This window comes from Pyrgilauda ruficollis, unplaced genomic scaffold, assembly GCF_017590135.1.
Source record: "Pyrgilauda ruficollis isolate IOZ18807 unplaced genomic scaffold, ASM1759013v1 scaffold11, whole genome shotgun sequence".
Lineage (NCBI taxonomy): Eukaryota > Metazoa > Chordata > Aves > Passeriformes > Passeridae > Pyrgilauda > Pyrgilauda ruficollis.
In genome coordinates, this window is record NW_024509210.1 from 9391004 (window position 1) to 9414048 (window position 23045).

General features: G+C 36.4%; 1 protein-coding gene across 3 annotated transcripts in view; it reads left to right on the forward strand.

Annotated features, from left to right (window-relative positions):
- Positions 1-23045, forward strand: part of DLG5 (discs large MAGUK scaffold protein 5) — a 95790-nt gene that overhangs the window by 59017 nt on the left and 13728 nt on the right. For 2 of the 3 annotated variants that reach the window (XM_041474806.1, XM_041474824.1), the window contains exons 8-21: positions 2322-2552; positions 3572-3756; positions 4382-4507; positions 5165-5297; positions 8125-8252; positions 8945-9120; positions 9639-9742; positions 10519-10611; positions 11460-12479; positions 15475-15613; positions 17404-17551; positions 18053-18174; positions 19226-19315; positions 20514-20682. In XM_041474806.1, the coding sequence (XP_041330740.1) occupies positions 2322-2552; positions 3572-3756; positions 4382-4507; positions 5165-5297; positions 8125-8252; positions 8945-9120; positions 9639-9742; positions 10519-10611; positions 11460-12479; positions 15475-15613; positions 17404-17551; positions 18053-18174; positions 19226-19315; positions 20514-20682 (2864 nt within the window). The remainder of the gene's footprint in view (positions 1-2321; positions 2553-3571; positions 3757-4381; positions 4508-5164; positions 5298-8124; positions 8253-8944; positions 9121-9638; positions 9743-10518; positions 10612-11459; positions 12480-15474; positions 15614-17403; positions 17552-18052; positions 18175-19225; positions 19316-20513; positions 20683-23045) is intronic. The other variant, XM_041474814.1, reaches the window with a different exon arrangement.

A 23045-nucleotide genomic window follows, 5' to 3' on the forward strand; every position in this document is an offset into this window, starting at 1 on the left:
GATTAACTTGAAATAGTATGCTGAAATATGTCCCCTGTAAGTGGGATTGCCCTCTCAGTGCATAGTTGTTGTGGTGCTCTCTGAAAAGAAAACTTGGTGGTTTTCACTTTTCTTGTGATATATGGCACCTCTGAGTGCTCTATAATGCTGTGGTCGTTGATTGTTTAAAACAGCTCAGAACTCATTTACGTAATTTTAAGTGTAGTTTTTTGTCTGAAACTTATGTTTTCTAGTGCATCTTTGGTGTCGTAGAGAAATTGTAAAGCAACTGAAATGGAGAAGAGTTTGATTTTTTTAAAGCATTATATCTGAGCAGCTACTGCTGAGGTCACACAGTTAATTCCAGAGTTAGACATGTAAGCTTTTATTAGTCACACATGCCCAAACTTATTGGTTTAATAGACATCTAAAATGTACTAATTTAGTATTTATAAATGATAGAAGAAATCTCATTTTTGCACTAATGGACAATTTTGGATTAAGGTCTCATGAACTCACCCAATCAAAGCCAGGGATTGGATGTTAGAGATTTCTCCCTCTCCTTTCCCCAGTGCTTTTCTTTCTGTTTGACTTAATCTTTTACTCTGACAAATATTTAGAATGTTATGTTTCATTTCAGTGATAGTCAGTTTTCTCCTCAGTTTAAGAGATCCGTTATATTTTGTCCTTATGTTATATTCATATGTGAGGACTTCCTTAAAACATAAAAATAATTCACAAATTCAGAATCATCTAACTCAAGCTGCTCTACTGTTATCAAACAGAATCTGTTTAAGTCAGTGCCAAATGGTACATTCCCCTGTGCTGTGTAGTTGTAATTTTGTGCAAATGTCCTAGGAAAAAGACAGAGGTGAAATTTTATCACTGACCACCAGAGGCAATGGCTGCTCCTATTCAGAGGGTTTATACTAAGCATATTGAATTAAACTGTGGTCATGTGTATTTTTTCCAAACAATTTAAAGGACTGTAAATTCTTGTTTAGTGAAGGTCTTGGTGAGAGTTTTCCCTCTGCCTTGGTGACTTTCATCTCAGCTGCTTGTGGGAAAAGACTTAATTTTATTAAGTTCTATACACACATTTGAATGCACATTTTATACAATCTGTATAGTTAAACTGTGCAAAATGCTGATTTCAGTACTAAAACTAGTCTGCAACAACACACAGTTCAGGGATTTTTCTCTCTCCAGAGTTACTGAGCAAGGGAAGTCTTACTGGTGTTGAATGCACTTGGGCGTTGTGGAAATTGAGATTTCACCTACAGAGTGAGTCATTAATTTAGTGCTCATCTGTACTCTACAGCAAAAACGGCGCTCTTAATGTCTGTTAAAAGTCTGACTAGCCTTACTTAGATCCATGTCTCAAAAACAATTGTTAGTACAGCAAAATGCAATTGTCAACTGGGATTTAAATATTCAGTTTTATTCTTTGCAAACTGTAGAAGTAAATAAAATGGAAATCAGTTTGACATGATGTCTTTCTATCCTTAAGCACTTCAACTGTTTCTTTATTTTGCTTTCGAGATGCCAACTGTCTCTGGTGAGCTTTAAGCAATCAAAACATCAGTAGTTTCCAGCTAGGATTTCTTTAAGCCGTTGACTGAATGCTTCTAGAGACCTGAGCCATCTGAAAATGTCGTGGCATGAAATTGGATTATTTCAATGACCCCTTCTTCTAATGGGGAGTCTAATTTAAATAATTTTAGAAGGGCAGATATTATTTTAGAACTTCTACATTTGCCTTATCTTTTTTATTACAGTGCTGTTGAATTCCATGCTAAAGATATACTGTTATTCCGCTTTATAGAATATTGTAATTTACCTTCAACCTTCTGTAGCATATTGCTATCGTAATGGCATATAATGTTAATGTTCCTTTAAAACTCATGGAGAAGCTGTAAGATGCTTATGTAGCTAAGTTGTCTAAATTATTTCAGTCCTCTGAAACTGAAGCAGTTGTTTAAAAGTATTTGTGATATATGCTTACTATTTGACGTATAAAACAACTTTTTTTTTTTTTTAAACATCAAGTCTGTTTGGTTAATAACCTTTTTTCATTTAGGTTCCTGAAAGCTATCAGTGCTCCCAGAATCTTGCTTACTTTTGACAGAGCCCTGTGCTCATGTGATGGTGTGATATTTTTAATACCACATTTAATATTCTTTGCTAGTACTTACTTGTATGTAATGTGATCTGCCCCCATTTTTCAGAAGATTAGTGGTACACTCTCTAGGCTTTTAAGGTGTCATGATATGTATTCAATTGGAAAGATGAACTATTTCCTTCTGAACTTAACCTACTACAAACAATGGATCTTGTTTTAGGAGCTAAACTCTGCTCTAGTGGAAAGAGATCGAGCGATTTGTGAGAGGAATGAGTTACTGGAAAAGTACTGTCATGAAGTGAAGGACAAAGCTGAGGCCCAGAAGGAACTTGATCAAGCTTGCAAGGATATAGAGACAGTGAAGGAAGAAAGAGATGTTGCCAGGAAAGAGAGAACAGAAGCTATCATCCAGAGAGACCATCTGCTAAGGGAATATTATCAAGCCCGTCAGGTATTGCAAGTCTTTACTGATGCCTTTTTCTTTCTTAGCTTAGTTAGGTCAGTAACTTGCAAGACATTAAAGGTCTGGGCACATTGGGAGTCTTCCCTCTTCTCCTAAGTCACTCTAAAATACAAACACGTGCATGTGTGTTCTTCAAGACATACTGACAGAAATTCTTGTTTGGAAGGAATGCGGTTGTGCTTCATATTAAGATTCTGTTTGTAAATATGAATAGAAAAAGTTTACATTTTAACCAAGTTGTAAGTCTAGACTCATTAGTTTGGTTCACATTCATGAAATTAACCACACAGTTGTTTGCAAGCCCACAGCTTCTGGTGGGCTGTACTGTTGTAGTTGGCTTGTGTCATTGTGCTGCAAGCTTGGAGTTTTCTTTGTGTATTTGTCTTACTGTTGTCACCATCTCTCTTATTCAAAATAGGGAGTTTTGGAGGGACAAGTTAACTTAAGAATAAACTAATTCTTATCCAAAACAAGAAGCATTAAATAAAAACTTTCTTTCGATTCCATTGCACTTCAGTTTCATTGCTTTGGAGTTAAGGGACCGGTATGAATCCCAAGTCTTGCAATTGTTGTCTCAGGGCAAATAATAGTTGTTAATGCAGGAAATATGTGTTGTCTATCTATACTATATATATACAATATGCAGTTGCATATGCTAGTATCTTGATTTCTAAGTATACTTGAAGGTTTTTTGTGTCTGCTAAGCAGATCAAGATGGAAGCACAGAATGTCATCTCTGAAATATGACACATTCACTGATGTTATTTTCAAGTGAGGATTCTTATTCACGTAGTTGTACAAATTTGTGTGCTAGTGGATGAAATGCATTACAGCAGGTTTTATCTTTCCTCCCAGCCCTCCCAAAGTTGCTGCTGAAATAAATGAATATTTTTCATGAAATCATAAGAATTGAATACGTCAGGCAACATACAGATAACAAAAGCTGTTTGTGCATATGTACCTAAAAATTGTGCCTAAAATACTTATCTGTGTTTCTTAATTCCTAGATACAAGATTCTGCTACCCTAGACATAGAAAGAGCAAACAAAGAAATTGAAATGCTTCGGAAGCAATATGAGGCAATGTCACAAGAACTAAAGGAAGCTGTCCAGGAAGCAGAAGTAGCCAAGTGTAGGAGGGATTGGGCCTTTCAAGAGCGGGATAAAATTGTTGCAGAAAGGGAAAGCATACGGTAAACAACTGCTAGATGATACCTGAGTGATCTCTGTAACACCTGGTGCACAGTTGATTTAGTTCTAGGGTGGCTGGATTTTGCCAGCACTTCCTCTGCATTAGCTATCACATGGTAATTTTTTAAAAAATGTTGAGGGCACCTTACAAGATCTTTGTCGTTTTCTGTGCTATCGTAACCAAAATGTCTCTAGTAAATACCCTTAAAACTAACAGCACTGCTGTGTAGGAACAGCCAATTGTGCAGTCTTGTAGGCATGCTATACTAATAATTCTGCTGTAGCTCTAGTCCTGCACATGATTCTTTGCCTGTGGGGACATGCATAAAAAGTATCCAATGTATTTGCTACTAAATATATCTAAGGAACTAAGAAAAATACTTAAATAAGTTTGGTTTTTTTCTGCTAATTTAAAGATAAGTAGAAATAAGGTTCTGAAAGGGATAAAGGGATGAAAAAATAAGACCTAGCATATGTCATTTTTTTCTTCCTTATCCTTTTTTATTTTGCAGACAGAAACCTTTTGAAACTGCTCTTTGAAATTTTACGTTAACTATACAATGTGGTAAAACCAGTTTACTTTAATAGGGCTTTAAGTAACTAGATTGAAACCTTTTTCTTTTGAAGAACTTTGTGTGACAACTTAAGGAGGGAGAGAGACCGAGCTGTGAGTGACTTGGCTGAAGCTCTTCGCAACCTGGATGACATGAGAAAGCAGAAAAATGATGCTGTTCGTGAGCTGAAGGAACTGAAGTATGTTAGAGAAATGACCAAAATGCATTAAAGTTTGTGATGAAAACTTTGTTTTGTTAGCTGTGTTCTTAAGAGAACCATGTGTTGTTGCAGCTGTAGGCAGCAGGCATTCATGTTATTGTGTGTAGAAGCATTGCCTAAATTATTAGTTATCCTGGAAATTATTATGCTGGACAGTACCTGTTTTATCTTATTAATGAGACTCATAGTGTAAGCTTTATGCTGTGGAGATACGCTTAAGCAATATTTGGATCTTTTCACTGAAATCATATTAACTGCAGCTTAGTTCCTCTCAACTGTTTACTCACTGGTTTATGTGAGAGGTTTTGCCTTTGGTATTTATCATGCCCTACATACTGATGAAGCTCATCTGAGGGTAAATGCATTTTGGAAGATGTGAGAAAGCTAGTTGTGCACTTAGTCATGTAAAAATATTGCAAAAATGTAAGACTATGTTAAGACAGTATATAGAAATGGAAAGATAATTTGATAGCAGACCAAGAATATTGGAAAGACAGAAGCCAAAGGAAATCTTTGACAGCTTGGATTTTGTATTTAGCAAACCAAATACAATATCCATGGCCATCTTAACATTATTTTTCAGTTGATTTAAAAGGGGGTTGTCTGTGTCTGCAAGTAATAATTTTCTTTGCCTAGGGAAAAGATGGAAAATCAGTTGGAAAAGGAGGCCAGATTTCGTCAACTGATGGCCCATAGTTCCCATGACTCAGCCATAGATACAGATTCTCTGGAATGGGAAACAGAAGTGGTAGAATTTGAAAAAGACAGAGTAAGTAAAATGATACACTGCATTGTCTTGTGTATTGGATAGCTCTGAAGCCAGTTATAATCTTTAAATACTAGTTAAGATTAAAAATATGATTTTGGTCTTTTTCGTTCTTTGTTGTTTGACAAAAAACCTTGTAGGTGCACATGGAGGCAGCAAGTGCAGTTACGGCAACATGGAAGTAATTGATAAAACTAAGCTGTTATATACAAGCTTTATCCTTTTCTTCATATGAAGTATAAATAAAAATAGTTCCTACATCTAATGTTGCAGGGTACCCAGGTCCGTGTGGTATAGTAGTCTGTACGTTTGTGATTCAGTGCAGATGTGGCAGTGCTAAGGTAGCCAAAACTTGAAACGTGAAGGAAACAGTGATATTAGAAGCCAATCTTTTACTGGCAACAACCCTTAAAATCTATACATAAAATAGTTAATGTTTTACACTAAGCTATTTCTCCTACTTTTGCTCAGATCTGCTGGTTAGAAATTTTAAAGTATTGAAAGTACTTATTCATGGTGAATGTGTATTTTAGGGCAACGTTACTGTTCAGTTTGAAAATCTGGGATGAAAGGAGATGCTAATCTCTTGCTTTTCTGTAGAGGAAATTAAATCTCTTTTCTATTTTGGCATAATCAGTAAGGTTCTTAAGTTTAGCAATCCAGATAAACTCTACTTCTTATTGTCCTAGTAGTATTTTTCTCTGTATAATTTCACTTTTTTTCATTGTAGTCTAAAATTTTTCATTTGCTGCAATGTATGTAATTCTTGAATGCTCTTCTATGTGAAATGTTTGGTTGGTACATCCCATGTACCAATGGTAACTTTTTTGAACACATAAAATACACAGGTAGTCTTCCACATTGTGGTTCATTTACAATAGCTTCTGTATATTCCAGAATTTCTTTGTCTTTCCTGAATGACAAACTTTAGTGATTAAATTCTGTCGAGTTAAATCCCTTTTAATTTACTGCAGTATTCAGGGGTCATCTTATTTTACGCTCTTCCAATCTGTCTGAGTTCTGACAGTGTATCCCTACAAAATCGCTAATATGTTTCTTTTTTAACACAAAAATGTAATTTAGTATTATTATATTTTGAAATATATATTGAAAAGATAAGATGAACTGAGTACCAGTGTTGATCCATCAGAATAACCATCTGTAAATTCTTCCGTTTGACCAAGCTGTTTCAGCACTTCTGATCAGCTCCATCAGTATTGTTCCTTGCCATCTCCTCTGTTTTAACTAATAACTAATAATTTTTTGCTTTTCCACTGTCTGTTAAATTAATTACTAAGTCTAGCATATGATGTGCCTGTGCTAAACAACATTGCGGCATGATGAGTTTTCCAGTCAGGTGCAGCTGTTCAGTTTTTCTTCAAAGAATGCTCTACATGTTTGCATCACCGAGATCAAATATGTGCACTTTGTCATTTGAATGTGTTTTGCTTTTTTAAACATAGGGATTACACTTGCAGCTATCAAATTATAGTAATAACACTGTGCCAACCTTGTTCAAATACAGAGAAAAATCTTTGCTGACCTAGCAGCATTTGAATTCCAGGGTCAAGATTATGGAGTTTAATACATTTCAGTTGTTTTATTTTTGCTTAAACTTCACCTGTGTGATTAAACTTGTGTTATACACCATCACTTAGCTCAAAACTAAGAGAAATAATACTCACTTTTCAACTCGGATGCTGTGTAATGATACTGTGGTCTCTATTTGATCCTTATTTTGTGGCAGCCTCATGCTCTTCCCTATGACATTTTTGTCTTACATAGGACATTTGGAAGAATCATAAGGATTTTCATTTTCTTTTTTCAGCTTTAGCTCAATTTATTTTCTGGTAAATCGTGATCTTTTTGCATTCTTTATCTTCAGCTTTTATTAGGCACCTTTTATACTCCCTGAGGACATTATGCTCTTCTGATTTTGAGGGGTTAACTTGAGCTGTACTTACACATCTACTTTAGACTCTACTTATTTTTTTCATGTTAGATTTTAAGCTTAAAGTACCATCACCCTTCATTATGCTGAGAGGGTTGATCCAGTAGACAGCTTCAAGCAGAGTTATCTGATTTTTAGAAGTGTATTATTTAACTGTGAAAATAGCAATAATAATTCAGTTTGTGGTCAGTTGATACCAATTTACTATTTTTTGGATCAGTTTTTTTCTTTCATTATTATTTACCAAAGCAAGCACTACATTAAGATTTCCCTGTTTTGTTCAATGACCGATCTCTTTAAGATTTTTCATCATTTTTCACATCAAGAATGATCTAGTTTGGGTGAGGCTTGGTAGAATATCACCTCTAAATCTGTGTTTAGAAATGGTCCCCCGTAATGTTAGGGCTGTCTTCCCTGTTTACTTATGGTCTCTAGTCATACCACAGCAGAGGTCTACCTGAGTTCACCACTAACACACAATGCTGTTTCCTGACCTTGGTGGTTGTTTTTTTCCCCCATTCTTGGGAAACATGTCCTTGTTTCTTACTACACAACCAATACAACAGGTATTATTACCAACCTTACAACAGGTTATATGAGTCTGAATGGGCTTTTTCACATGCTTAGCTGCTTTTCTGTTCCTCTTTGGTGAAGTTCCTCATTTGTATTGTTTAAGCCTTAATTTGAGAGAGAAGGATCATTCTAATACCAGCAGACTAATGGAAATGGGAGTTTATATATTTACATACAAAAAAGTAAAACCTTACCTGATGCAGGAGCCCTATAAAGAAGTACATAGCACAAACATGCAGTAACGCCTCTTGGTAACAGACACTGTTTGCCAGTGCAGTGGAATCACTTGTTATTACTACTCACTAGGATGATATGGACTTGAAAGCACTTGGTTTTGATGTGGCAGAAGGTGTGAACGAGCCGTACCTCCCTGGAGACTGCGGGATCTTCGTTACCAAAGTAGACAAAGGAAGTATTGCTGATGGTCGGTTAAGGTAGGCTCTGACTTTAGAAGATACCTTTTGGTTTTTTGATCATAATAAACTAAATCTGAGCATGTTGGAAATTGTCATCTTTTTTTTCATTTTTTGAAGTTTTTTTCTTTATCATTTTCCATGTGTCTGTTATTCATGTTGGTTGGGAAATCACACTGAGAAGACTGATGCCTAAAAGTATTACAGAAATTAAATGCTGTTTGACTCAGCGCTCAAAACCCAAAACAATTTGAAATGTTCTTTTGTTGCACTGTGCCCTGTTTACTCCATTAGTATAATCTCCTCAAACCTATATCTATTTATTTGAGTTTTGGGCAAGACATGAGGGTGAGTTATTGAGGGAGAGCAAGAGAAAAGCAGAGTAGAGCAAGGGATCATATGGAACTCTCTGCAATTCTTGGTGTTGATAGAAGCTTTTTAGTAATTCCTCTCAGTACAAAGCATTGCTTTTAAACAAGAAGTAGTAATTAGCGATTTAATGATATACTTTTCCTGGTGAAGGGCAGACTAGCAGTTCTCGTTTTCATTTAGCTGCTATTTAATGCTTTTTCAGGAATGGATAACTCCAGATAATGAAGGATGATTTTATTGAGATCAGCTCTGTTGCATGCCTTTTCATGGAACATTATTCATGTGGTGTGTCCAGCAAAGTGTGCTTATAACTGACCTACCTAATTCTGTATATCTACCAGAGTGAATGATTGGCTACTGAAGATAAATGATGTGGATCTTACCAATAAGGATAAAAAGCAAGTCATAAAAGCTGTTCTGAATGGAGGAGGTGTTATTAATATGGTGGTTCGAAGAAGGAAGTCTTTAGGTGGGCGAGTGATAACACCTCTTCACATCAATGTTTCTGGACATAAAGGTAATGACTAAAAAGGATGGGTGTAAATGGCATATGTTTGTTCAGCCAAATAAGGCTTGGCATAATGGTATATGTTCTCTGAGCCTTTGCTTAAATCACATTTACATGTTAATGGCCTCCTAGAGGGGAGTTTACATATTTTTTTTAAGCAAACCAAGAATGCTGTTATTGGTAATAGCTTCATCTTGTAACTACAGGGGTTTTTTTTGTCCTTGGGTGGGTTTTAGTTGATTCTTTTTTAAAATAATTGTCTCTAGTTGGCTGCCTGTTTAGAATGTTCGTGGGAGTGTAAACAAGTCTGTTAAACCTAGTTGCCCTATATTTGTGTGACTATATTAATTTTTGAGATATTGAAAATCCTTGTTTTCTCCCGTCTTGTTATTTCTTTAAAAGGACTTTCAGAAACTGAGATTCAGCTAGTTTGGTAGCCATATTTCTTTTTTGTGCAGGCAGGTCAGACATGCCATTTAAGCGATATATTTGAATTGGTGAATCAAATTCTTCTTTATCTATTTCAGATAGTGGGGTCAGTCTAGAAAATGGAGTATTTGTTGCTGCTGTTGTGCCTGGAAGCCCAGCTGCCAAAGAGGGTTCTCTTACTGTGGGAGATAGAATAATTGCTGTAAGTCTTAAAAATCCATTTGTCTTTTTAAATTTGTATTTGTTTTGAAGTGTTATCATTGATGCTACTCTTTAAGATGCCAAACATTCCAATTTTTACTTTTGCAACATTAAGTCCTTTTTGTGAATTCACTGGATATTTATTCTAGAAGTTTTTGTATGCTGAGTGATGAATATAATGTGCAGCTTATTTCCTGAGTTCATATGAGAATTTTTGTCAGAAGCATTAGCTTATTCTTCACACTTGGCTTTCATATATATATAGATATAGATATGTGTAGATATATATGTGTGTGTGTCTATATATATATAAATATATATCTAATGATACGTGTCATTCTTATACTGACTAGGAAAGGTCAGTTCCAAAAAGGCATCCCTTCATTGGATGAGAGGTTCCTTGTCTTACAAATGTTGATATGTTGGTGCCACAGCTGTCACCTGTTCTGAAGAGGGATTCTGTCCCTGCTGCCTTTGCAGCCTTACAGGATGGGTGTGGTTTGTGCACTGTGAAGGGGGAGGTGGCTGCTGTTGGTATGACTGCACAGAGGGTGTTGTGAACTGGTGGTGTCCCCCTGTGTCCTTGCAGGAGTAGCAGATTGGACTTAGGAGTTGTCCGTTCTCCACTCTTGAAAATGCACAAACATCAGCTAAACTTCAGTCACGTATACATGTGTAGCCTAGTGTTTTCCCTGTCTCAGAGATCATCTACCTTAAATTCTCCTTACCTATTACCTTTGATTTACAGATGTCTGTTGTGGTTTCTTTTGTCTGCAGATCAATGGCATTGCACTAGATAATAAGTCACTCACTGAATGCGAAGCTCTGCTACGAAACTGTAGGGATTCCCTTACTCTGTCACTCATGAAGGTGAGTAGCAGAAGCTAAATTTGCAGAATTCTCTTGAACTTATGCAGAGTTATTGTAGTTGTTCAAGGAGGAGTATATGCAAATAAATTAGTATATCAAAATGGGAAGGAGACAACCATCTGGATGCATTTCTCTGGTCGTACACTTCCTCAACAGTTATTTCCAAATTAAGGCTCTTGTGCCATCCAGTAGGAAATGAGACTTACTGTCGTCTTTCCCATTTGTTTGGTGGTTACATGAAATGAGTGCTACCATAGTTGCTTGCTGCTTCTTGGGTTTTGCTTCAGAGCTGCAGCACTTCTGTATGTGAAAGATAAACTGCCTGCTGACTAAAGCAAGTTAGCTTTTAGTCAGGAGGGAGCTGTGCAAAAAACTGAACTCTTGCTATGATGAAGATTAAGTACAAGGCTTTGATTTTCAGGCTTATTTCTATAAAATAGTTATTCTGTTTTGCTTTTTGAGTTTAGAATCCCATTATTCTGGGCATGTTACATGGATTTTGAGTCATCATTTCAGCACAAGAGAGCTTGAGGTTTTAAGAACGTAAGAAGATTATGTGTTTGAGGGGAAGTGGGCAATGAAAGTTATCTTATTGGCATCACTTATCAGAGGCTGAAGTAGAATGCAGGGCCCTTCACTTTTAATTGAGTACTTTTGCCACCATGTGGAAATTGTTCTGAAAATCTTACAAAAATTTTTCTAGCTTCATGTCATCTCATGTTCTTGAACTGTAAGATATTACTAAGTGTATATTCAGGTATAGATAAATCAAGGAGGCTAGGATATGACTCATACTTATCAGAAATCAGCCACAATAATAAGGTGATCACATGTGGTTTTTGTTTTAGGTTTTTCCTCAGAGTTCATCTTGGAGTGGTCAAAATATATTTGAAAATTTGAAGGATCCAGAAAAAATATCAAACTGTAGAGTTCATGCATCAGAGATACAAGCACAAAATAAAAGAAATCTGAAACTCAACAGCTCAACCCAGACCGACATTTTCAATCCAGACGTCATGGATGGCAAGAAGGAGCAGAGCGATCAGGGCAGCACTTCATTTTGTGATCACAAACCTTTCCCTAGTAACACATTACGAGTTGACTCTCGTAGGAACACAGTGCACAGTTGCCATAGTAATTCAGAACACAGTCTCAGCTCCTTCAGTCCAGAGACATATGGGGACCAAGGCTATGGAGCTGTTGACTTGGACAACAGGAGGTTGCCTTACGAACCGACAGGAACTGACTGTGTGATGGTTGAGACAGCGTTTGACAAAGGACATGGAGCTAAGCATAGCGGTGGTACCTGGCCAAAAGTCATGGTTAATATCTCGGCAGCAGAAACAGAAAAGTTCTCTGTGTATAAAAAGCCAAAACAAAGGAAATCTATCTTTGACCCTGATACTTTCAAAAGGCCGCCAACTCCTCCCAAACTGGACTACCTTTCCCCTAATCAGGTGACAGGCCATTCACCTCAGCCATCAAAAGCTGAAGTGGCTTCAACTCCTCCAACTCCTCCTAAGAGAAGTGACTCCATCAAATTTAAACATAAACAACAGGCAAGCTCTGCATCAGAGTCTACAGTAACAACGGGATCCCCACCCACCAGCCCAGCCACTGCCCAAGCTCCAGTTTCCTTGGCACTTAAACAGGATTCTGCTACTCTCAAGGGGCGCAGCAGGAATGCTGGGCATTATTATCGGGAGGAGGGAATTGACTGCACTCACCTATCTTCAAGGAAATCCTGTGAAGATGACATTGGCTTTCAAAGAGTTGAAGAGCCAGAGATCAAAAGACCGCGGCCAAAATCGGCTCCTGCTCTGAGGCATAAAATGACCCCTGTGCCCATTCCTAATCCTGCACTTCAGGTAGACCGTTGGTATATTGAAGCACAAAACTAGAAACCTTGAAGTGTATTAGCAGTGTGGTGTTGGGTGCCTAGTTATGTACCAGAGCAGGAGAAGCATGCCCATCCCCAGAATTCAGGTCCTCTCAACTCAGGCTCCGTTGGCACTTGGCAGTATCACAAAATACAAAACCAGTATATGTGGAGTTCCAGTATTTAACAGGCAGTGGTGGCCACCAAACAGAAAGATAGTGTTCTGCTTGGCTGCCACACCTGGGGTTTTAATGCTGCTTGTTGGACCATCTGGGCTCTTGTATGTTTTTGACAACATGAAAAGACATAAATAAAAACCATGAAACATCAGCTTTAGAAAAACTGAAAGCAGTGTTTCTGAAGTTTTACTAAGTCAGATTGGTTGTCCAGATCGCTGTACAATTCAATGGACAAAGGTGTACCACCCATAGTGTTGGTTTTGTTTAAGTCTTTTGATGTGTCAAAATAGTTTTGTACATCTTATCTGAAATTCAAAGGCCCATTGCACTATAAGGCCCATTGCACTATAAAGGTGAATTGTTTATTAGAATATGATGCATGTTCAACATCAGCATATAATTTGTTAGAATAAACAATCCTGCCAAGAAAAAGGTGGGCCATGTCTTGACAGAGTGGATGGAAGGAAAATGTTTTGTGCTCTGGAAAGGACCTTTTTAGATGAATGCATTATATAAAGTGACATAATCAATAATGTTATTTCAGGTCCACTGCCTCAGATTTGCTCAGCTGGCAGACAGATTTTTTTAATTTTCCAACTGAAAACAGAAGTTTATAGAAGTATTTTTGGTTTTTTTTTTTTTAATGTAAAATTTAATTTAACTTAATTTAATATTATTTTCCCTTACTTGTTTATACCTGGGTAATCCCACCCTGTTCAAAGTTTTATACAGATGGCAGAGCTGAACTGGAAGCAGTGTAGGATTAGAGCCATATCCTGCAAAAGTACTGGTGTAAGAGAACACCTGGCAGGTTTTCATGCCTTTTTTTTTTTTTTTTTTTGTCTGCTTCCATTTTGTTTTGTCTACTTCCATTCCTTATGCATTCCCAAACATTTTTAGGGAAAAATAGTTATGGAGAGCTTTAGGCCTCTGTGTAAGCACTGCTCTGCAAAAAATGAAAACTATTACCAGCACAATCAAAAAAACCATTGTCCATAGTAGCTACTGTGAAGAAAGTACACTGTGTCCCAGCCAAAACCAGCACAACAAATGACTGATAAGAGTAAGAGTTTATTTTTGTAGCTGTAATCAGCAGATTTGGTCTGAAGAGCATTACGGCTGAGAGGAAGGTCACAGGAACTGCACTGCACGAAGTGAAGGAAGGGGGATATTGTCTTGTCCTATTTTAGCATGTGTGTAAACAAGAAAACAAGATCAAGATACTGAACACATTTGAACGGGGGTGTTTGCTTTATATGGAATATCAAGTTGATCCATTAGCACTGATAGTCCCGTTCTTCATTGTAGTGCATTGTCATGGGCATATGCACCACCCTGGTTATAACTGTAGTAATATTTGCATAGTGAGTAAAGAGTTGCCAATTGTGACAAGGACACGTGTGTGGGGACTTATGCCCAGGAGATTTGTTAGCTGGAACAGAGTGGGTGGTTTTGGCACTCACTGTTGGGGAGACCAAAGGGTATTTGGGGACATATTGTGGTTGCTTCGATGTGCTGCCCAAGCTGTGTTACAGGTGGCAAGTAGGTGTTGGTTTGAGGTAAAGAAGAAAATTATATAATAGAATTACAATGGCTTTTTTTTTGTTTTGGTTTTTTAAGGTTACTTTGTTAATTTTTGTTTCTAGGATTAAATTAAAACTAGGTTCTATGATGTATTTTTATTTTTCTTCTCTTTCCTCTGTCCACCCAGAAAACAGGCAGAGCTTTGTATCTCTAAGTTGTTGGCCAGAGAGCACAAGTGATACTGTGCCTCAAAATGTGGGCATCAGTCACTCTGAAAATTATTTTCTGGTGGAATTGCCCTTGTCTGTTGCAACTACATCAGGGTGTTTGTGACAGTAGTGCCCAGTCTGCATGCATTCACTCCTGAAGTAGTATTTGTAATGGCAAAATATAGTGTAGTTTAAATTTGTAGCCATATTGGGTGTTGTCATTTTACTTAGATGTGTATATACACAGTTAATTTTGTGTACTTTGATAAGTTGATAAATTTAGGCATGCTTTAATTCCTGAATAGTAGGTGGAACAATTACTAGTGCAGACATGAAAATGATCAAGTACTGGTTCTAAGAATGCACCTCTGCCTTTTAGTCTTTGTGCTCTCAGTAATTCTTCATCTGATTAAAATACTGCTATCATAAAAAATGTACATTTTCAATAATTTTTCACTTCTTACACACATCAGTCACATATTTTGCATTGTACATTTCAAATGTGTGAATGCTATGTGCTGAACCCTGCACTTGCAGCTCTCCTGCATCACTGTCAATGTCTGAGCTGTTCTTATATGTTCTCAATTCACCAGTGTCTACTTATTATATATGGAACAGAAGTTGTGAGGTTCTAAGACCTGAATTGCTTGTTGAAGAGAGGTTACTCTACATGTGTTTGGAAATGCTGACTTAGAGGAAAATGCTTTCTGGCTTTTTTAGCCAGATTTTCTATAGTAAACATTTGGAACAATAGCAGCTGAAATACCCTGTGAAAGTGTTATTTTAAAGGAGAAATGTGACTGTATGCTGGGTGTTTTATTGGTGCTAAAGGTATCAGATAAATTGCAAATATTGGCCTAAGAAGATTACAAAGTAATAATAAATAGTAATCAAGTTTGATGGAGAAAAAATAGATAGAAGGAAATTGAAAGGCAAATGTCTATGAATTTCTGTGGTGGCACATTCTGTAACAGATACTGGAAAGTTTGATGTTGCTTTTTGTTCCACAGTTTGGCTGGTTTACTCTTTTGAATCTCCAACTTCCTGTAATTCAACTTCTGTGTTCTTGTAGGTGCAGAAATATGCTCCAGCTAGTGAGGAGCATCTGTCTCCAGAGCTACAGGAATGGGCACCGTATTCCCCCAAACGTTCTACTAGGCACAGTGATGGCTTTGTGCCTGCTGCCTTATACCCTGGCAGCATGCCAGCAGGTGAGTGACAGAACTCCAGACTGCTTTCTAGGAAAGCCCCAAGGCGCTTGTCCACATTGAACAATACTAGGGATTAGTCCTGTTAAGTAGGGAAGAAACTCACAAAACCTGTTTCCATGGTCTGTTGTAGTCTGAACATGGTGTGCTCAGCTTTTGGACTGTAAAGAAGTGAAGCCTCATTAAGAATCTCTAAGGAAGCTGAGCAACTTCTAGCTGAAGGATTTGTGTTTCATCAGTTTCTGTGCAGAGGAGTTCTCAATACATTAGTGCAGAACAAGGTGTAGCCTGTCCTTTAGGAGGAAAAATAAGATTATCAGTATTTTTGAAAGTAAATGAAGGTACCCCAGGCTTTAGCTGCTTTATTTCTGAAATTCTTCCAAGGAAATACATCTGATATTCAGGAAGTGAAACGTTAAGTTCTACCTGTTGGAAGCATTTGGGGTATCTGATGTTGAATGCCCAAACTGCCTGTGATCTTAATCAAAGTGAAAGGTTAAATGTGAGTGTGTTTGAGATATTAAGATACTAAAGAGGAGACTCAAAATAAGCTCAGTATATATCAGTATAATCAGGTGGAACAGAAAACAGCACTTTGTCTCAGTTGATACAACAGTTTTTGGTATTGAAGTTCATGTTAGCAGGTTTTGAATTGACACTGACTAAATTGAGTGCTTAAGGAGGTAATTAGGACATTGTATGCTAGTTAATTTGTAATAGTCAAGAAGCATTTGGTAAATATGTTGTTAGATAGCTCAGTCTTTAGTGTCTAGTTTTAGGTTTCAGTTTTCAGCAGTTGTATATTGAATTTCCAATCAGGTGATACTGATTTTTATGAGCTTATCCTCTTTTCTTGTGAAGCCCCCAAATTCCTGTAAGTTTTAGAAGTTACTTGAAGATTTTATTCTTACTGGGGAACATGAAGGTAATAATCTCTGTATCTGGAACAATGGACAGCTTCAAGCAATGGTGCCCAAATCAGTTGAAAAGACATGCTCAAGAGTCGCTCAGACCAAGAAGCTTTTGCTCTTCTTTGGTTTCTTTTACTCTCCTCTCACTTTCTCTCTTAATTGCAGTAGAAATCATATTAAAAGTATTATTTCAAACCTTGTAGTTAACTTTTATCTTAGCATGATACTTTTGCACAATAATTGAGTTAAGTCAAATCTACTTTAGACAATATTAGACAATAGGAGTTTGTCTTGAAATCTTTGCTACTGTGTTCTATGCTACCAAGTCATTTAAGAGGAAATACGAAGTTTGACTTCAGTTTAGTACTGAAGGATGAATATACTTTAAAAAGCAGCTTGAGTAATAAATTTCAGGAATAAATGCTAGAATTTGAAGTCACAATAGAACTGGGACTCTTTGAGGTAGCAAAAGAGAGGAACCAGAATAATTATAGCTGCAGTCAGTGCGAGTGCCAAATAAAATCTTTCATGCTGGTGGGATGACTAAGTTCTGAATTTCTATTCCTGGTTAAAAAATTTCTGTACCTGAAAACAGGAAATCTTTTATTTACTAGCACTTATTAAAATCATATGCTGTGAATTACTTCATTTTTGGTAATCCACTTTATTACGACTCATTACAGAATTATAAAGATGATTTTAAACATGGATATACTATCAAAAAGGTGTCGTATGGTGCTTAATAATGTATTTGTATACTAATATTTTTATTTATCATACATGTAAATGTTAAGCTATATAATTATAAAATATTAAGGTAGATTTTAAATCTGGACTTTATATGCTAATAATGTTGATAAGAATATGCTTATGTCATTGAAGCAGGGACAGTACCAAGAAGCTTAGCACCGTGTCCTGCAGTGACTGCTGTCATGAGAAATCCAATCTATACTGCCTGGAGCCATAGAGTTCACACCAGCAATTGCCCATCAGTTGCCAGCCAAATATGTCATCAGCATCTGCATCCCAGGTGGCTTAAAATTTATGTCTCCCTAAACTTTTGTTTTCATTAGGATAAAATTGCTTCTAGTAGTTTGGTAGAGTGCAGAGTGAAACATGCACTTTGCTGTGTGTCATTTTGATCCAGTGGTCTCAAAACCATTGTGGCATATGAATGATGTGCCAGTTGCTTTCATGTCTTTCAGTAACTGGTGGATTAGGTTTTCCTCTGCCCTACTGACTGATATTGACAAAGAAATTAATTTATTTAATTAACTAATTTCTAATTTTTTTTCTTGTCACTGCCAAACCAAACAAAGCTTTTTTCTATTTTATAGTACTTCAAGGCTATTTTTCTTCTGGCTTCTAATAGTTCATAAAATGATGGGACAATGTGGAAGTGAAAATGAGAGAAGCATTCACTTTATTCAGTATATGGGCTAACCAAAATTTTTTATTGGTCAGTTTCTGTTTGCTGAGGTTCTTTGTCCAGCTCTGACTGTTGCCCTATTCTGATTTTCTTTTGGTGTAGTTCCCAGCATCAAGGTCGCCTGAGTTTGGACCTAAGTCATAAACACTCCAATGACTACTCTGAAAATTCACGTACAAGAGCATCTCATGGCTCAAATTCATTGCCGTCTAGTGCCAGACTTGGTAACCAGCTTTTCTGAATTATTTTCTGTGGGACTCTTGTATATTGGAGAAAGTTATAAATGGAATACTCCTAAAGTACTCTTGCTATGGGGTTTTCATGGTTGGCAAAGCCTTAAAGGCTTCTGGTGTGCCTTTGCTTCATTTCTTGTGGGTTTATGACTAAAGGTGCTCCCTGAAGTTGCTGTGTTTAATTTGTTCTTTACAGTCTCTTTGAAATGACACTTTGAAATCCCCTGTGTGTGTGGGATTCTCCTTTCCATGCCTGTTACTGTTTAAAAGTATCCTTAGAGAGATGGGACACAGGGCCAAAGGTTGAGTTCAATGAGCTGGTGAGAAGACAGGAAAGGAGAGAGCCCCTTGAACAAAAAGGCGAGGATGACTAATGGCCAAATATAAATTGCATTCATGGAAAATAAATTATACTTGTGTTTAGTTGATTGACATGTAAATATTTTTTTATGCCTAGCCTAATGATACCAAAGCAAATGTATGCTTTGTAACAGTGACATTTTAATATTTTAGGTTTATTTAAATCTTAAATTATATAATAACTGGGGGTTTTATGTGTTTCTGTTCCTGTGTTCCATCAAAGATTGAGTAGAGCATGGTAGCTTTAGAAGCACAGCAAAAAGGGGCATAACAATTTGCAACCAGTATCAGTAATATTCATCCAAGCAGAATGTAATCAGAGTTTTAAATGCACTTTGCAAAGTCCCATGAGTTCTTAGTAAACAGAGGTGTTAGATTCCTGCTTGGACTTGGAGTAAAGTTTAATTTCATAGGAAAATACTAAAAATATTTTTTCACACAAGAATGTACAATGCATATATACTGTGCAGCTGCATTGTGTTGTGTTTATACTGATTGTAATCAAGATAATTTACTATAATTGTCATATTCACATTTATGAGGTTAATCATCAAAGCTTTTGCTTTGATCATTTAGAGGCCACTTTAATGCTCATTGAAGAAGTACAATCTAAATGCACTTTTTTTGTTAATAGTAGTGCCTTTACTTTTGTCTTTTTAATTTTTCCTTGTTTTAAAAATAGGTTCTTCGAGTAACTTGCAGTATAGAACAGAACGAATTAAGATCCCTTTAACACCAAGATATCCAAGGTCCATGATGGGCTCTGACAGAGGTGAATTATTTAATAACTAATTTTAGTCATACTGTTTTCAGCATAACCAAAACAAAGCCCTTGCAGTTGTTAAATCAGGTTGTACCACAGTCTAAGTAGGACAATTTTATTAAGGTTAAAATCTCCATTTTGCCAGAGAAATGTTAAAAAAGAGAAGAAAATTTCTAGTGAAAGTTGTTTTTTCTGATGGTTGACTTGAGTACTGGCATACTGAGTAGAAGTAAAAATAAGCATTGCTGTATATTTTGTAGTTGTTGTTTCTTCTAGAATGATGCCTTGAAAATTTTAACAGTGAGCTGACATGGGTTTTTTTTGTTGTTTCTTTAAGTATATTATTTGCTTACTGATCACTGATTGTAAATTATAGTTTGAAATGCAGTGAAAATATTTCAGTACTTCACTCAAAATTGCTTAGTGGAAGATGTTTAAAGACAAGCAGTAGTTGGAGTGCTGTGGAATCAGGAGTTTGCTGACAGCAGTCAGCAACTCTTTGCTGCCATCATTGCTCGGATGTTCTGCAGCCTTAATGTATTGTGTGCAGTGCTTTTCCTAACTGGGCCAATAAAGTTCTGAAAAATAGCTTTCTTTTGTGATTAATAATTCGAGGTTTATTTTCTGTAGCTTTTCAAAGGGAGCAAACTGTCAGGGCACTTGTTCTGTAGATTACTTAGGAAGGGTACAATCAGGGTAAAGATGCAATCTAAGTCATGTCAAGCTTGTTTGAAATTTCAGAGCTTTCCTGTCTCTTTGTAGGATGCATGCTTGACTTGTGTTATCTTTTTCAGGTGTCACATAATATACCTCTTATGTAAAGAGAAGGGCTGCACATAAATATTTTATTTGAAAACAAGCCTACATATTAGATTATCTTACTTCTTTCCTGTCTTTTATTTTTCTTTAACATGCTTTTCAGACATGCTCATGTTGTAGCTTGTCTGTAACCTTGTCTCCTGTTGAAAATGGCAGTAGTTTTTGCACTTGGAGAGGACAGGTTTAACACAGTCGTTAAGGACAGTAAGTTTGCACAGTCTGAAATGAGTTGCCTGGTCTTCCTAAGCACCTTACATTACTGATAGACAGTGATCAGTCAGTCCTCTTTCTTGTCTCAGATGTGTGTGGTGCCTTTCACTGTGTCTGGGTAGATCTGCCAGCTGTGACAGATGCAGGACACTAAAAATCAACTGTTGCCTCTTCCTAGGCTCTTTGTCACACTCAGAATGTAGCAGTCCCAGCCTGATAACTCCTCCCCAGTCACCTCTTAACTTGGAAACATCCTCCTTCACCAGCAGCCAGTCTCAGAACTCCCTCTCTACATTACCTAGGATTTCCATTAGCCCCGTATCTGTCGGAGAACGTAGAAAAGATAGGTAAGGTCCCCATGTTTTTTATTTTTAATACCAATGTGTCTGAGGAAATTTTGTGTGTTTATTAGTCTGAAGGAATGTGAACATTTAATTTAAATGAAAAATAATGACATGCAGAGGTACATGCATCTTAGGTCCTGTTATTGAATGGTTTTTTTCTTTAGAAAGTATGTAAGAGATCTTTATGGATTTTAAGAATAGGTGATTTCCTAAAGGTTTTGTTTTTTCCATGTTAGACTAATGGTAACACCAAGTAAGAGCAGTTTAAATTGGAATATACCCTTTCAGTTTAACTACCTCACATCCTTATTTATGATAGCCTTGTTCTGTACTCTAGAAATCTAAACAAAATCAAGACCTAGTAACATCTGATAGCTAAATATCAGGTGCCTTAGCATTGCAGACTATGTGCTCCTACCACTGTGCCTTGATTCCACATAACCAGATAACATGAAAAATTGAGCACATAACTGTGGAAGAAGAGTACAGATGCAGTTTTACTGCAAACAGTACAGAAGATGTACAGATGTAATTTCACTGCTCTGACTGATCCCTTTGGCTGTACCTGGACCACTGCTAGTAATAGCATTCAGTATATGTGTAGGTGTTTGAAGAATTGGAATCTAATATGATAGCTTTCCTAAAAACATGTGCATTGTGTTTAATGACCTTATATCTCACGATGAATATTTCAAAGATATGTTGCTTATAGTATCAGTCTTGGACATCTGTTTTCATTTTATCATGATCTGGCTAGACTGAATATATTAAAAGGTTTACACAAATTCAAATCATAGAACAGTAGGACACAAATTTGAATCAGACTTTTATTTCCAGTAAGGCAGCTAAATGCCATCCTGGCAGTGTAAAGGAGCTCTAATGTGTTGAAATAGATTAGATTTATGTCAACTTCAAGACCCCTTTGTATGCTTAATTTATGTAAAAACACTTACCATACAAGTGTGAATGATAAAATTATGAGGATATTCTGTATTTTAACTTTTCTGGTATTAATAAAAAGTTGTTCATAAAATGTTACATGAAACTTTTGTCTTGTTTGAAGAATTTGTGACTAAGTTATTGTAGCAATTATAGAATGTCTTGTATACAAAGAACAGCGTTATTTGAAAAGAAACGTAAAGAGGTTTTTTTGTGAATTTACATTCTTTCTTACTTCAGTGTGACACTTGTACCACATGTACTCAACTTCCGTTCTCATATAAATGTTCCTCTGATTGTCACTTGCAAATTCCAAGTGTCTTTTCTCTTTCAAATGACTAATGATGTGAGTGTTCAGCTGAACAAGCTGAGTTTTGGCAGTCTGTATCTTTGTGTCTTTGAACACAAGATACACGTTCTGATCTCTGGGAAATAACAATTTTTTGTTAATGTTGGTCATATTATTGAAGTACATCCAGGTTCCAGCTCCATCACTCTTAATGTGTGCTTATGTATAAGCCATATTGACTTTCTAAAAAGAGTATAATTCTGAGGTTTGGTAGTGGGTTTTGAAAAGAAAACTAACTATTAAACAGTTCTCAGTTTAAGAAAGTAGCTAAATAGCTTATCTATCCTAAGAAATGTTTAAATTTTGGGGGGTTTTATAAGCTTTCTGTTTCCCGCAAAATACAAATAATTCACTTGGCCTTTCCCCAGATAAAATTAATAATTAAATAGATGGAAAAAAATCAATATTTCTATTTGTTCTGTTGATTTTAACTTAAATGAAAATAAAAGATCTGATCAATAAGAACTTTTCTTCTGTACTCCATGTCTAGTGATTCTGGCAGGCAGTCTGAATATTATAAAGAAGTGCTTCATTTGATTTTGATAAAACTGCCTATCAAATAAAACACCTTTTTAATGTTATCCTTTTTTACTTCATTCGTGCTTTGCTATACAGGCATAGTTATCTGTCATTCTGTTCTTACTAGAATTCTCAGATAGGTTTGTATAGGTTTGATTCCTTTTTACTCCAATCTGAAACAAATTAAAAATGGGTGTGGTAGATGAAAAAGCAGAAAGGCACAATAAACAAAGCTCTGAAAGATGCAGCTTTCGTTTTTAAAGTGGAAATATACCTTGGTAAATTTTGTGACAAGAAGAAGCTTCATATAATATTGCTTACACACTCATAAGTGAGTGAAAAAATAATCAGTTTTCTGCAAGTTATCAGAATTTAGTTAATTTCGGTTACATGCAAAAAAATGTGAGCATCAGTAATAAGTTCACTACGTGTGTAACAATTGCTGAGGGCTTTACCTCTAATGGTGATGTAAGATGGGTGAGTTCCAGACTTGCATTCATGTCAGCAGCCAACATATGCATTAATAAGCTGGCAAATTATTATGCCTCTGCTGCAGAAG